We start from the raw sequence: 15,065 nt of genomic DNA, 5'->3' as shown, positions 1-15,065 counted from the left end.
TTTCAACCAGGTGTGGTCTCCACTCATCACGTAGGGATGTACTTTACTTATTGGCATGGAGGCTCCACACATGAAGTCAGGTTCATGCCATTGTGTATGCCAGTGTGAAACAATTTATACTTTAATGAAAGCTAAGATTAAATAAAACAGATTTATTCAGACATTATGAACGTGATAATAGATGATGTTAGTGAACTTTTTCCTGCTCCAAACTATCTTTTGGCCACTAAAAATCCAATATTCCCCTCCGAGGTGTTGTGTTGGATTCAGGTCAGGGAACCTACTTGGTGGACGTCATGCAGTGCAACTACGGCTCTCGTATCCTCCGACAACCGTTTTTTCCTTCCCATGTGGAAGCCCATTATGTTAGAAACAATCCAAGCCACTCAGAAATCTGTGGTGCTCACGTTCTTTTATAAACGTGTTCATGCCTTTAGTCTTTATTGGAAATCCAAGATGTAATCCCTTTGGTGGTCATATTTTTAATGAAGCTAAGTACGCTTGCAAGGGAGGGAAACTGAAAAAAAAAGTAAGGAAAAAAGGCATTCATAAGCATAATAATATAGATGATATATCCTTGTGTGCCATGCAAATAATGACATTCATTGTCTATATGAGTGTAACACCACTCCCTTTACACTTTACATGCAGCAGCATCAGAACTGCACCAACAAACTACTATAGAAAGTTTTTGTGCAGTTCAAATTCAAGTTAGAGCTAAATATGATAAAAATCATGCACAGATACAAACTCCATCACTCTCATTCACCCTCATCGTCTGACACTTGCAGCTCAGGTTATTTTGGTTGAAGCTCCGGTGCAGGGAGCAAGGTACAGAAAATAGTTCAATATGCTTTCAGTTTAGAAAATATAGGATTAGTTAGAAAATCAGTTGTTTGGAAAATCTGGAATGACCATAATCCACCTCCACATGCAAAAATGCTGAGAGAACATACAGAAGTGATCGTAGCAGTCATGTGTTCACATCACTGCAGAGGGTGATGAACTCCAGGTGGGTGTTTTCATTAGTTCACCCACTTTGTTCACCTTTGATTCGACACCAACTGTAACAGACAAATCTTTTCTGGAGCTCTTAACTGGAGGGATGTGAAATTTAGCATGACAGCTCATTCTTGACCTCAGAAAAAGTAGTTTGAACAAAACAATCCCAACTCAAGATGTACCTGGGGAATTTACAAAAATGTCCAGGGGAGGCAGGGGATTGTAATATTTCTATATGGCAAAATAATATACTGACCCCATGACCTCCTAATCATTTTTGCACATTCCCTTACAGGCATTTTGGAGAGATTTCAGTTTCAGGTATTTTCTGTCAGAAGCTGGAGGTAAATATTAGATTGTCGGAAGGTTGATGGATCTCAGTGGTGAACTGGTAAAATTCAGTAAATGTGTTCAGCTTCATGATTTATCTGGCTGACAGAGACTTCCCACACACATTATTGTTAATCAGCTGCACCTTTTCAGTCACTATGAAAATAGAGGAGACTTACTCACACCTCTATTCATGAGTTACGTTTTGCATTCTTTACTCTATGAGGACAGTGCATTTTATAAATCAAGACCGTCCATATACTCCAGACTGCTGATACCGCTTCACAATTCTCTGTGACACTACAGATAAAGAAAAGCGACCTACGAGCTGCACTCTCAGACCAAACAAACCCTGTAACTCTTCAGCATATTAAAGGTTTGTCTGGAAAAGTCCACTGAGCAGATACAGCAGATGCATTTGTGTTTAGAGCTACCAACATAAAACCAACGTGAGATTCCACATCGCTCTATGATGAAGCTGAAGTTCAGCGATGAACGATATAAAAGTGCTGGTTTGGTGACACTGGTTTCACCCTCGGAGTGATATGGTCAACTACAATGTCCAGGATGGAACAAGGACATCGCATCGTGCAGAATACCTGAGCTCCTATCCAGGAAGTATTTTATCTCTCCACAAGTTTCTTTTAAAGGTGTTGATAAAGAAAGAGTGTAATTTGTTCTTACTGTTTGGAATTTGGTTGCAGTAATTTAGTAGCTCACTCTATTATCATAATCTACAGGAAGTGGAAAACAATTTGACTAAATTATGAAGTATTTCTAACTAATATGACAAACTTTGTTTATAAGCCCAGTGTAGAAAATTGAATTTGAATGAGTGAATTGAGCTCCCTCGATTCATGCTTGGTGCTTTTTCGGTAGTTGCCATGGTTACATGAGCAGCCATAAAAGTAATTATAACAAAACTCCAGCCATCATCAACTTAGCCAGCAGGAACAAACAGCCGTTTGTTTCCAGGAACGGAAAGATGTCAAGATGCTAATTCCAATACAAATAGCCTGGCAGCTTTTGTTTGTAGTCTATGCATGTTACATAATCGTGGCAAAGAGAATATTCTCTTCAAATTCCACAGATGAGAATTACCTACTGACATACTACCTGTAAATTGCACAAGCTTGAACCAGTGTTAACAGGAAGTCCAGCAGACAGCATGTGAGAAATGACCCCTCCCTCCTCTCCGTAGACTTCCATTCATTTTCTTTGGAGGAGCTGAATCGTCACCTCTCATCTCAAGCATAATATGTCTTTGCCTTCACTGTCCATTTTGTCCGGTTGTCCCTCTTAGTCAGTAACCCACCCCTAGGACTTTCTTCATGTGCTCATACACCACGTAGGAGATGCTGACCGCGGGGACAACTTTGAGGAAGTTGGGGGTGATGCCTCGGTACAGGCCCGGCACACCTTCCTGAGATATGATGTATTTGAACTGGCCCACCATGGTCAGCTTGGGTTTACCTTCAGTGATGGCTGAAAAGAAAGGAACAGGAGAGGGTTAAAGATGCACACATATTCATTTATTTCAACTTTATTTAATCAGGAAGTCTCATGGAGATAAAAATCTCTGTTCGAAGACATTCCTGAGAACAAGAAACAATCACAAGAACACAACCTGGAAACAAAACAACACAATTACACAATCAATATAAAACTGATAAAAACAGCCACAAGAATCATAAAAGACATCTGATAATAAATATATTCAATCGCCAAAGGTAATGTAAGACTCTAGTTTGAGGGCTGTTTGTAGGTCCTTCCAATTGGAGGGTCACAGTTCTGCCATCATTGAAGTGCCCTCGAGGGATATCTAAGCTGAAATAGTTACTGGACTGTACTCTAGCTTTATTTATGATTTCCTCTTGACTGTCAGGAAGTCTAACTGACCTTGTAATACAGAGAATGGTGAATATGAAGCAGATCCAATTCTGGATCATTCTACTGGATCAGTACATTTCCTATGACTGATTTTACAGTAAATCTCACCTTGTGCCTGCATGCGTGTCCGGATGAGAGCGAGAGGATAAGATGCCAGTTGGCCACAGGTGCTGGAGACGGTACCGCAGCCCAGCAGAACCAAAACTCCGGGGTCTGCTGAATCTACACAGAACCGTTGGAGCCAGGCGTTCTTAAGAGTCTGTAAGTATGAGCAGTGAGAAAGGTTTAGGCAATGAAGAAGAAGAGGGGGGAAGAGAAAAAGAAGGGAAGGGAAAAGAAATGATTGTAAATGAACACATTTCACTCATTTCAAAATCAAATGGTCAAAAAGCCCCACACAGTACATACCTCGTACACAGCCAAGTCGATGCCAGCGTAGGGGATGATGCCCAATGTGTTTGGCAGGTAACCCCTGTAGAAAGCTCGGAGGCCCTCTTTCTTCAGTATCTGTCTGGCACAATCAGCCATACCTGAGTATTGTCCTGTCTTTCTTAATGTCAGACGAGTTTTCAGTACCTACCCGGAACGGGAACGGGACGAGAGGGAGGAAAATAAAAGTATTTCGATTCTGTTATAGGAGTGAGGAGAAACAGGAACAGGAGGTGTTTTTTTCAACTGGACAAAGGCGATAGAACTAATCCTTGTATTCTTAAAGGGGAACCGAAATAGCATCAAGAGCTCCTTTTCCACCCATCCATTTTCTGTGTGGTTTTCGGAAGCAGCAGACTGAGCAGAGTATCCCAGACATTCTTCTACGTCGTCGGGATCTCCTCATTCAACTAAAACTATAAGTGAGCTCAGACACTCTGCAAAAATACTTATTTGGACCTCCTGTCTGCTCTCATTCTTTTGGTCACTATTCAGTTTGGAGCATAAATCAACTGGTAAATTGGAGAAGTTTTCCTTCTGTTTTTATTTGAGTCATTTTGTTTTCTGTTGTTGCTACTTCAGACTGAAGTGAAGTGGTATTAGTTCAGTTATGTTCTGTTGAGGTCATTTCTCTGCCGTGTAGCAGCACCCAAGATTTTACAAAAGTCTAGTTTGTATGTTTAATCATTATGCTACCGGCTTCAATTTAAAGAAACTACTCCTGTTTGATGTGGAGTTAAACTCTGCATTTTTTTGCCAACAAAGTTTCATTATGTAAGAGGTCATTATCTTGGTGAGTGACACTCAGGATAGATTAATATTAAAGGAATTTGCAAGGAAGAGACCAATTTCAAAATGCATTAGCGTTACTCATTAATCCTCCATAATAACTGAGGAGCTGATTTCTACTCATATATAAGGTTGTGGCTGGTTGTCAACTTTGGTCAATGAGTCTTAAGCTGAAGAATTACCATTGAAGAAAAAACATATTTTATCTAACTGGATCTAGCAGTTAAAGACAAAGATCTTGCTTCTGATGTACACCTACTCAAAGTGAAGCTAGGACTTGGCACATTGATGGAGTTCCCATGATTTAATTTATCAAACTGAATGTTCCAAAGTGTCTGAACCGACGACATACTCACAGTCAGGACTGTAACACACAATAAAAGGATCCAATAAGGGAAACCTGAGAGAAGCTAATCATCAAGCGGGAATGACTGACGACTCAACACAAATTTGATACCTACCTCCATGGGGTAAATGATGGTCTGGGCAGTAGCTCCTGCCAGAGAGCCAGCAATGAACCTCTCTTGTACCCTTAAACTGGCCCCCTCTCTACTGCCTCGGATCATCCACTTTATCTAGAATAAGAGCAGAGTGAGGAACAGGAGGAGAGGAAGGCATAAGGTATGGAAGACGTCATGAGGGCATAGAAGAGTAGTAATGATATTCTCCTCTGCAAAGGGACAGCGAATACAGTATTTTATTGTCCTGTTATATATGATGCAGGATTTATTAAAACTATCCAAGACTTCCAAATCACATCCTTCTTTTCACTTTGTCGTTGATTGGCTCCGGTGAACTGACCTGTTCATAGGCCATAAACTTAATGGCAGATTCAGGGGCAATCTTGAGGACATTGATTCCATTTCCCCTCCAGAGTGAAGAGATGCCTCCCTCCTGGACCATCCCCCTCAGGCCGGACCACAGATTCATCCCCCGAGATGAAGAGCCGTGTACCTGGACACACAAACACTCACAGGTCAGGTGTATCGTTGCAACATGTGCTGTGTTTAAAGGGTTACTGGGGATGGTGGACAGTGTGCAGATCCAAACCCCAGCTGGGCGCAGGTGCAATCAAAAAAACTGAATATGAAGAAAACGGTTTTCCTGATAAAGATTTTGTAGATCCAAGTAATGCATCAATTCAAATTTGTTGATCTGTGATGAGGTAACCAAGACAGATTAATTCTCTTGCCCTGACCATTTGGTTTGGTCTGTGGACCTCTGGCCACAGCTTTTCTTGTTTTTTGAAAAATAAAGCAGTATCTTGTACAATCCTCCAGGAAGGTGAAGGTGACCAGTGCTGCTGTCACAAAGGTCAACAGTCATAAATGGAAGAACTGCAGTCCAAAATGATCATGTGAAAATGTGTCCACATGAATGTAGGTCTAATACCCTCTGTCGTGGTTTAATTATATTCTTCCCTTAGTACACTAACAAATAGCAATTTTACATGTTAGGACTCATACTTGCCCATCTGCACTCAGTGGAAATAACCATCACATCCGAACCTCACCCGACATATCTGCAGTTTTCATTATTTTACCCAGAAATCAGCGTGTTTTTGTGTCCTGTCAATAAACACACTGATTCTTCTGTCCAGCAGCAGCAGTGGAAAAGAAACACTTTTATGTTCAGGAGCAGCTGCAGCTTCTTCAGATGCCTTAATTTGAAAATCCTTTACGCCGGTGGCCCCGCCCCTTCCTCTACGTAGCCAAGGCGGTGGCTGGAAAGTGTCGAGCGTGTCGGACTGTTTTGAGTTCATCATGCTGGTACTGGTAGTGTTCTGCATGTTTCTGTGCTGACAGTGTGAACACACTGATGTACTCAAAACAGTGAGTGTTAGTATGTAAGTATGCCATCGGGAACACAGAATATCTCACTCCTTTCACCCATCAGAGGTCCCAGTCTGTGTTTCTCCATTAGTTATCATGTCAGGCCAGTTTAAGTGTTGCATAGAACTAGTTTTTATTCATTTACTGGACCTTGTTTTCATTTTGGACTGTGGACTCTGTTACCTGGTTTTGTCCACATTAGTAAGTAAATCTTTCTCTTAACTAAACATCTGCTGCTGTGTTGTGTAATTGAGTTCAACCCTGTTAATCTGTGTTAATCTTTTAGCTGTGTTTTGGTCCTAACCTACTTTTGACAGAGTTTCTGCCTCTTTAGTTGCTCACCGCGGTTTTGCTGCTGATCAGGTAGTGTACGGTGTCTTTATCTAATTCTGTTCACTTAAAACAACTGCAGACTGAAGTTAAAATGTGCTACAACAGCAGTGAGAATGAACCAAAACTGTAAAGTTGTGAACCAGAAGCCACAACAGTGAACTTAAAGAAGCTATGAAGCTCTGCACATTCTAGTCCAGTTGTCCCCATCCACTGTCACTGAACCCACTTACAGTAACATAATGCTGCATGATGGCCCAGTGGGTATTTATCCAGAAATCCACTTTAAAGTGCTGCTGATTGATTTCAGTCATTCCTCTGATATCTAAATGTTTTGTGATGCTTCAGTCATTGAACACAGCCGAGCCAACCTGCCTATGTTTTTACTGAGACCGTTCCAACCGCCCACCCGAACTACCCACCATGTGCTTTGTTTTATTTCTTTGAGTGAGTATCAGGGCAGCATGTGAAGGACAGATTGATATTTTAATACTGCCACAACACTACATTTGCTTAGATGGAGTTGAGTTGTCGCAGCAGTACTTTCACTGTATACAGCTGTTTCTCAAAGAATGAAAAGATCAAATTGAAGAACGTGATGATATTTTTTTCCTGCTAGCCACAGTGGCGTGATACCAGCTCATCTGATCCATCTATTAGTGGAGGTGGGAATACTCCTACATAATACCAAATTTAAAATATCTTATTGCAATGAAATGCCACTGTATCTCTGACAAGCTTTTCATTACAGGTAACAGGTTGGTTTCTCACAATCAGACAATATTTTCAACTCCTTTAGTTATTTGACAACAGAATAAAAATATATAAACATATATAGGCAACGGTTGATACAAGAGAGCAGCAGGTGTCATTTGGACGTTCTGACTGCAGTCAGGAGCTGTAAAGAGCCGCCAACACTCGCCTACAGGACGGGGGAATAAGCAGGTCATTCGCTTTGTGCTATTGTGTGCCAGAGTGTTGGGAGAGTGTGTGCTCAGAGCATGTGTGTAGGTCAAAGCCCTTAGTTTAAATGATGTTGGCTTTGTATTTGTATCTGTGTTAGCTATGAAGTTCACACATTGTAGAACCACAAGATAAATTATTTTGCCCCCTGAGTTTGTGATGAAAGAATCACTTCTATCCATATGCAGTTTTATCAGTGAAGTCTAGAAGGTGTAAAGTCTGGGAATAAAAGTCTGAAGTCTTTCTCTGGATGTGCACTTATCTGTGTCTGTTCATGAATCAGTATATATAACTGGGCTTTTTTCCTTTTAGAGCTACTTTGACAAAATGAAAGTGTCCGAGACCCACTTGAATGGCTGTAACATATATTCACATAGCTGTGCTCCACCAAACCAGCTGAAGAAACGTTCACTTTGACTCAAGGATTTACTAATTAAATGTTCTCAGTCGAAGTTCAAAGTCACCTTGACCACGTTACTTTCCCATTCTTGTGAAAGTGTTCTCCCAGGAACTGTCAGGATTTCCTGTCTGTCTCTGTGGTTTCTCTGTTTTTGTCCTGGGCCTCGGGTACCACCCAGTCGATCCTGTCTGTTATCCTGAGTCGGGCCTCGGGTACCACCCAGTCGATCCTGTCTGTTACCCTGAGTCGGGCCTCGGGTACCACCCAGTCGATCCTGTCTGTTATCCTGAGTCGGGCCTTGGGTACCACCCAGTCGATCCTGTCTGTTACCCTGAGTTGGGCCTCGGGTACCACCCAGTCGATCCTGTCTGTTATCCTGAGTCGGGCCTTGGGTACCACCCAGTCGATCCTGTCTGTTACCCTGAGTCGGGCCTCGGGTACCACCCAGTCGATCCTGTCTGTTGCCCTGAGTCGGGCCTCGGGTACCACACAGTCGATCCTGTCTGTTACCCTGAGTCGGGCCTCGGGTACCACACAGTCGATCCTGCCCGTTATCCTGAGTCGGGCCTCGGGTACCACCCAGTCAATCCTGCCTGACGTGCTGTTCTGGTCTAGAGGACCGTCCGGTCCAGCCTGTCTGATAACCTGTGTTTTAGAAATAAATATCCTTACCTGAAGTTCTGCTGTTGTCCGTGCTGCATTGGGTCCACTCACACCACATATCGTGACAGGAACACCTTGAGTGACTTTCTTCAAATTTGACACCAGCGTTCACTTGGACTCAACGATGAAGTGATTCACGTTGACTCATATTTGATATGATTCAAATTTGGTGGTCAAAGGTAACTGTTACCTCAAAAAACATGTTTGTGAACACAACTCAATAATTCATACCATAATTATGACAACATATTGCACAAATATCTAATAGGATACTTTTCGGTCCATTTTTCAACACTTCACATTTATGTCAGATGCTGAATCGATGACACTAAAATTGGGTGTCCACTTTGAAATTGTGGTGATTGTGTAGATTTTCTATTCCATCAGGATAGAAGATGTGTGTGAAGCATCCATGTTTTACGATTTATTGATTCTTTGCAGCACCATCTATATGAGTTTGGACAGGTATGGACTTAGGTGGCCAGGTGATTATTCTAGTTAACTTTGTACCAGTGTGACAGTGAGATGACCCACCTGCAGGAAGACTTTGAGGCGGTCCAGAGGAGCAGTTCCGGTGCGGGACACCGCTCCTGCCATGGCTCCAGCAACCAGCTGCCTCCACACCAGACCGGATCGCCGCTCTCGCTCCGAGAACTCATCTGGCACCGTCAGGTGTTCCCCAATGTCAAACATCTATAACAACATTAGAAATTAAAGGCCCAACCTATAGTTGTTGGATAACCCTTCAGTAAATAGTATACTGCAATGGAGAGTTTTGGTTCTTCTTCAGTACCATTACTTGCCAAAAGATTCATCTAAATTCATCTTTTCTTTCTTCAGAATTTAAGTTATGGATGAACACACTGTAGTTCACAGTGTTGTTATGCTTTGTAAGTTAACGCTACCTCCTGCTTCTCTTCTTAGAAGTGCAAAATGTATTTATTGTCAGGATGTTATCACTGTTATTAACTGGACACTTTATTATTACTGGGAACTGGTAACTCACATGAGAGTGTTTCCAGTGGTGGACAATCTCCTCCATGTTGTGGAGAGGGTTAAACAGGAAGTGATCACGCCATTCGTTCCAGTTAATGGTCATGGTGCCATCCCTGTCCATGCTGGGAGAAAGTTACACCAGATAATTACAATTTGTTACAACAAAAAATTTTTTTTATTAATTTGAACTGTCAACATTTAGATCTGTTTGGTTAAGTTTGCAATTCCACTTGTGGAGACAGAAACTGAATGTATTTACCATTTTACTTCTAGCTGCTGCTAACATGTTGGTCGGAGGTCCTGTAAAGTTCAGGCCTCAGCAGGTTGGGTTGGTTTGTTGCCACATAAAGGACCAACAGCATACACATTAAAAGTTGGGATAGGAAGCCATTACTGGTTAATATGTAGTTTTAATGGACTGCATTTCAGTCAGTATTTCATTCTCGTCCCTTGGAAAATATGTAAATGTGAAAAGCTTTATTGTGAATATGGTTAAAAATAAAGTGCATGTGAGAACAGAAAGCACCAAGTTGAACTACTTTCCATTGAAGTAGTTGGCAACAGTGGTGCACACATAGAAACAGACAGACAGACATACAGCTGTCAAGTTGACACCCTTTATGGCTGATAATAAGCACATGTGACAAGCTATGTCTCTTTGATATGAACTACTTTTCATCGTATTAATACTACAGATACTTTGTAAATGTCCACAAAAAGCAACATCCCCAAATTCATTCAAACAGCTCTACAGCTGAGGCCGAACTAAACAACCTTGAGCTCTGTAGCTGAGACACCTGACACGGTTTTGAAATAAAATAAGTCTTTTTGTTGTCATCACCAGGCCAGAATGAGATTAGAAAAACAGCAAGAAAGGACACTTCCACCTACAAAAACTGTAAATCACAGCAAGTAAATTTTTATAACTGAGTCAGAGACACTGAGGTCTTTGAACCTGTTCTAAACATTCTCAACGACAGCTCGACCAAATCGGATGAAACAGAGATGAAGCACAACGATGAAACATCCATAATAGTCATTGTACCAGACAACCTCTTTATTCAATGTGACACACTCTGCAAGCTCCCACAAATGGTGGCAGGTTGCATTTTAATAACCGATACACCAGATTCCCTGTAATGCCAGGGTGGTGATACACACACGCACACACACACACACACACACACACACACACACACACACACACACACACACACACACACACACACACACACACACACACACACACACACCAACCGCCCCCAGACCAAATACTTGATATACTCCAACAGTTCCATGACGTGTCCTCTACCGTTGTCGAGGGACAGGCCTCACTCATGTTCCCACTTGTTTTGTTGAGGTACACAATCATAGGACTGTGGATTTCATAATAAGGATATATTTAGTACAAAACAGTTATGTTAAAAACAGCTGAAGTTGAAACCTGCATGAAGTCACCGACTTTGCGACAGATATGAGTCCATCATGACGAAGGTTTATTTTTGTCTGATTGCAGGGTTGGTAAAACAAATGTAGTTTTTTTTTATGCTTCTCTTAAAGGTCCAGGCCTGCAGCTGTCTGAATCATGAGGTCAGAGCTGGACAGTATATCACATTATTTTCATTCATTCAGATTTTTGTTTTGTTTTCTTCAATAATCTATATAGTCATAGTCATATAGTCATATCCTACTTCTTTACTTCTTTATCATTTGGGGTCTAAGCAATATCAAAAAAATGTTTTTCTTTTAAATGGACACAAATTCCTTTTTTACATTTGTTTTTGGCTATTTACTGTTTTATTTTCTGCTGTCTCACACACACACACACACACACACACACACACACACACACACACACACACACACACACACACACACACACACACACACCTCTGCAGTATTCTGGAGGCCTGCTCCATGGTGACCTCCATGCCAAGCTTGTGCAGCGTGTGCTGAATCTCTCCCACATCAATTCGTCCTACAAAACCGAACAGAGAGCGTGAACACCTTCGTTAACAGTGGTGTGTTTGTTCATTCCATGTAAAGATGATATTAAGTGTATTTTAGGTCTGTGTGTGTGTGTTTGCAGATGTTAAGCGTGCACACACCATCATTGTTGCGGTCCAGGCTGTGGAACATGATCCACAGCCTTTTCTCATGAGCCCGGAGGTACTGAGAGAACTCCTGGAAATCCAGCAAACCATCATGGTTGATGTCGCTCTCGAGGACGATCTGTTGGTGCAGACAGTGAAACTCCGTCATTCAGCAGCAAGTATACATCATCCTCGGGAGGGGGATGGAGCAGGTCAGGATGTGTTGGTGATGCAGACAGCATGGAGGAAGGTGACGGAGGGGTCGGGGGATCGAGGGTGGGGGGGTGAGGGGAGGACAGACTGTGACACGCTGTGCTCCCTGTGACGATCAGTAAGTAAACTACTTCTTACCTGGCTGTCAACATTATCTCTCCTCTCTTGAGTCGGACAGAGACAAAGAAAGACAGAATACAAGAGCAGTTTTGACAGTCCTCATGTCTACTCTTCTAACCATAAAGTGGGGAAGTTAGCGGAGGAGTAACATTTAAATCTCTAGAAAACAAAAGAAAAAGGAATTAATTACTTCTTGTCCACTGACAGCAATGACTAGCAATTGTTTATCAACCACAAACATCAGTTTTTGGTTTCTATGTTATATCTTTTCTCTGTGTAAATTGTATTGATTATTATGGAGCGTCAAGACTCAGTTAGACCCTCTGCTGTGTATTTTGTAGTTACAGTATTTGATGTGAGGTCTTCAAAACATTGAAAGTCATCTTATTTGTAGATATTACTAATTTATTATGTTGTGGTAATTTGAAAAAAAAAATTGATACAGTGATAGAGGAACCAGAATCTTTAAAAAGTAGGTTTGATTTCAACAAACTATTACTGAATTTCAAATTCACAATAGGAAATGTAGTTTTATGAAGTTGCTTTATGTCTGTTTGTACTCAACAAATGAGGTCACTCAGTACAATACTGGAGAGTCCTCGAGGCTTTTTGTTTTAGATATATACCATCTTTCTGAAACACTCCAGGTTCAGTTCTGGCTCAAAGATAAGGACATTCAGCAAAGTTACTCTAAAGTGATGGTGAGACTGACAACAAACAGCTTTAATTTCAGTCTCATTTGTTCATCCATTTATAATGAGGACACTAACAACTTTTCACCAGAAGGAACGATGCACTAGGTTTTGGTGCAGATCAGAATTTTTCTCAAAGGTTTGTAAATTTTTTCCGAAACTTTCCTCCCCTTCAGTAATTTGCCATATGTAGTCTGGAGTGACATTTTTTATTTTCTAATTGTCCGCAGCCGGTCATTCCCACATCTTCTCCCTCCACTGACTCTTACGAGCACAATACAAGCTTGTGTTTTCAACCGGAGCCCTGTGTTTGGATCCTCTCTCTAAAGGTCCTGCTGAGCCGGTCCAAGTCAACAGCAGCTCTGTGATGTTCAGACTACACTCTGACCAGTTTGCTGGGAACAGTCGTCAACCACTGAGCACCTCTTAACACAAGAGTCTTCAAAAGTCAAAGTACTTTCAGCTAATTACCATCCAAAGACCTGCATGATGGCTGTGAAGCTTGAGGAAAGCTTTTAACTGTATTCAAAGAGGTGAAAGCAGATCTGAAAGTATCAGCAATTTTGGAAGCAAATGACAGTAAAGTATTTTGTATGGAGGACTTGTTGAATAAAGCCTTGTTAGACTTGTGAATCTATGCTCACAAAGGTCAGGACCGTGTTTATTTGACTGTAGGAACTCTCTGTAGTGCCAACTTAGAAGAAAAAAGAGTAGTAGCCTCTCGCTCCTTTGGACAACGATGTGAAGAACCTTCTGAGCAGTTCTCCAGCAATCTGAGTTTATCACACTGGAGCAGGAACAGCCGATCTGACACAACAGCATTGCTCTTCTCTAATAAATCCTTACATTTTACTGGATGCTATGTTTTCCTAAAAAGAAAAAAACAGTTATTCATGTGAAATCCCTAATATCACCACCTGCAATTAACAGAATTTAGCAATAATACAGTTTTATACCATCATGTAAATTTGTAAATAGGGATGAAATAGTAGCCTACTGCTAAATGAGATAAACAAGATAAAATAGAAACATCAATGAAATCATTTATTCTGAACAAATCTTGTTGTTTTTTTCAAATCAAAAACAGAAAAACAATTCACAATATATGTATTATGACAAGCTTGACCGTATGGTTGGCGTTTATTTATATGTGCTTTATTGATTGGTCTATGTGTTGGTAGACCTGCTCAGGAGAGGCTCTCAATGTGCTCATGCACGTTTTGAAGCAGAAGAAGAAAGTGATACATGAGATGTTATGTGTTGAAATGGATGTACATGGGGTATAAGCATGAAGCTGTACAAACTTGGTTGATAAATGAGCCCCTTGCTCTGTAAAACACAATGGAAACAAGGAAGAAGAGGAACCTAACACCACAGTACAAGTGGAGGTTCTGGTAGAACCAAGGTTACAGGTTGTAAATGTCCAGCAGCAGAAAAGGTCTCTGAGTCATCGACACTAAGGTGTGCAGGGACTGGATGGTGTGTTTGAGATCTTAAAAAAGTCCTGCTGCCGTTTTCATCACCATTTCAACAACTGTCTGCTTTCGACGTGAATGCAGAAGTATATCGATTACAATAAAGTGATGTGAGAGGCAGACTGGCAAATCAGGAGTTAGACAGGCTCAGCATGGTGGCAGGCTCGTGTTACAAACACACTGTTAAAATATTCATCCACAAAGGGTTAGATTCCTCTGCAAACTGGAGCAGGTTGTCTTTATATGGTGTTATAACCAGGCCACACAAATTAGTCATTGACCTGTGAGAGGCTGCTAACTGACATGAAATGACAGACTGAAGGGACCTGACTGCACTGTTCTTTGGTACTGCTAATTGAAGAGAGGATTACGGTTAATGTCACAGTCACTTCTGTTGTTCAGAGAAAAGCCTGGAATAAAAAGGTTGTTTCTGTTGGCAGCATTTTATTTCTAAGTATTTAGTGTTATGACAGAATAAAATCAGTCGAGAGGCTGATCATATGTATAAGAAAACAACAGAAAGGCTGCGTGAGACTCCTCCCACCGTGGACATGGATGGAGAAGAGGACCAACAGACTGTGTGGGGGACAGAGCTGGTGCTGGACCCTTGAATACAGTCTCTGCACGATAGAAGCACTTTACTGCAGGCAAAGAGAAACATGCCACACTTTAGGAAAGAAAGTATAAACTGATGGCAGATTAAAAGTCTGAGGAGCTCGTGTGAGGAAGAGTGGTGGTTAATTTCATGGACACGTTGTGGAAGTTGTCACATGATGCAACAGAAGGTAAAGAGTTCTGTTTTCGGGACATCGTGAGGTGTCCTAGATGCACCATCAGCTGTTGTCTGT

At 41.4% G+C, this 15,065-nt stretch overlaps 1 protein-coding gene across 2 annotated transcripts in view; it reads right to left on the bottom strand.

The window, feature by feature from the left end:
• Positions 1 to 393: 393 nt before the first annotated feature.
• LOC138214224 (mitochondrial adenyl nucleotide antiporter SLC25A23-like) overlaps positions 394 to 15,065 on the bottom strand; it is an 18,741-nt gene continuing 4,069 nt past the window's right edge. The window contains exons 2-10 of one of the 2 annotated variants that reach the window (XM_069175619.1): positions 11,733 to 11,856; positions 11,515 to 11,602; positions 9,635 to 9,746; positions 9,163 to 9,321; positions 5,242 to 5,394; positions 4,902 to 5,015; positions 3,631 to 3,798; positions 3,331 to 3,481; positions 394 to 2,817 (exon numbers count right to left, since the gene is read on the bottom strand). In XM_069175619.1, coding sequence (XP_069031720.1) covers positions 2,636 to 2,817; positions 3,331 to 3,481; positions 3,631 to 3,798; positions 4,902 to 5,015; positions 5,242 to 5,394; positions 9,163 to 9,321; positions 9,635 to 9,746; positions 11,515 to 11,602; positions 11,733 to 11,856 — 1,251 coding nt within the window. In that variant the 3' untranslated portion in view covers positions 394 to 2,635. Of the gene's footprint in view, positions 2,818 to 3,330; positions 3,482 to 3,630; positions 3,799 to 4,901; positions 5,016 to 5,241; positions 5,395 to 9,162; positions 9,322 to 9,634; positions 9,747 to 9,883; positions 11,467 to 11,514; positions 11,603 to 11,732; positions 11,857 to 15,065 lie in introns of those variants that run through there. The other variant, XM_069175620.1, reaches the window with a different exon arrangement.

The sequence above is a fragment of the Embiotoca jacksoni genome, unplaced genomic scaffold (genome assembly GCF_022577435.1).
Source record: "Embiotoca jacksoni isolate LCO1_2020_lvr unplaced genomic scaffold, fEmbJac1.0.p SCAF_69, whole genome shotgun sequence".
In the NCBI taxonomy this organism is placed as follows: Eukaryota; Metazoa; Chordata; class Actinopteri; family Embiotocidae; genus Embiotoca; species Embiotoca jacksoni.
Note: the sequence above shows the minus strand (reverse complement) of the source record. Positions and strands in the feature narration are given on the sequence as shown.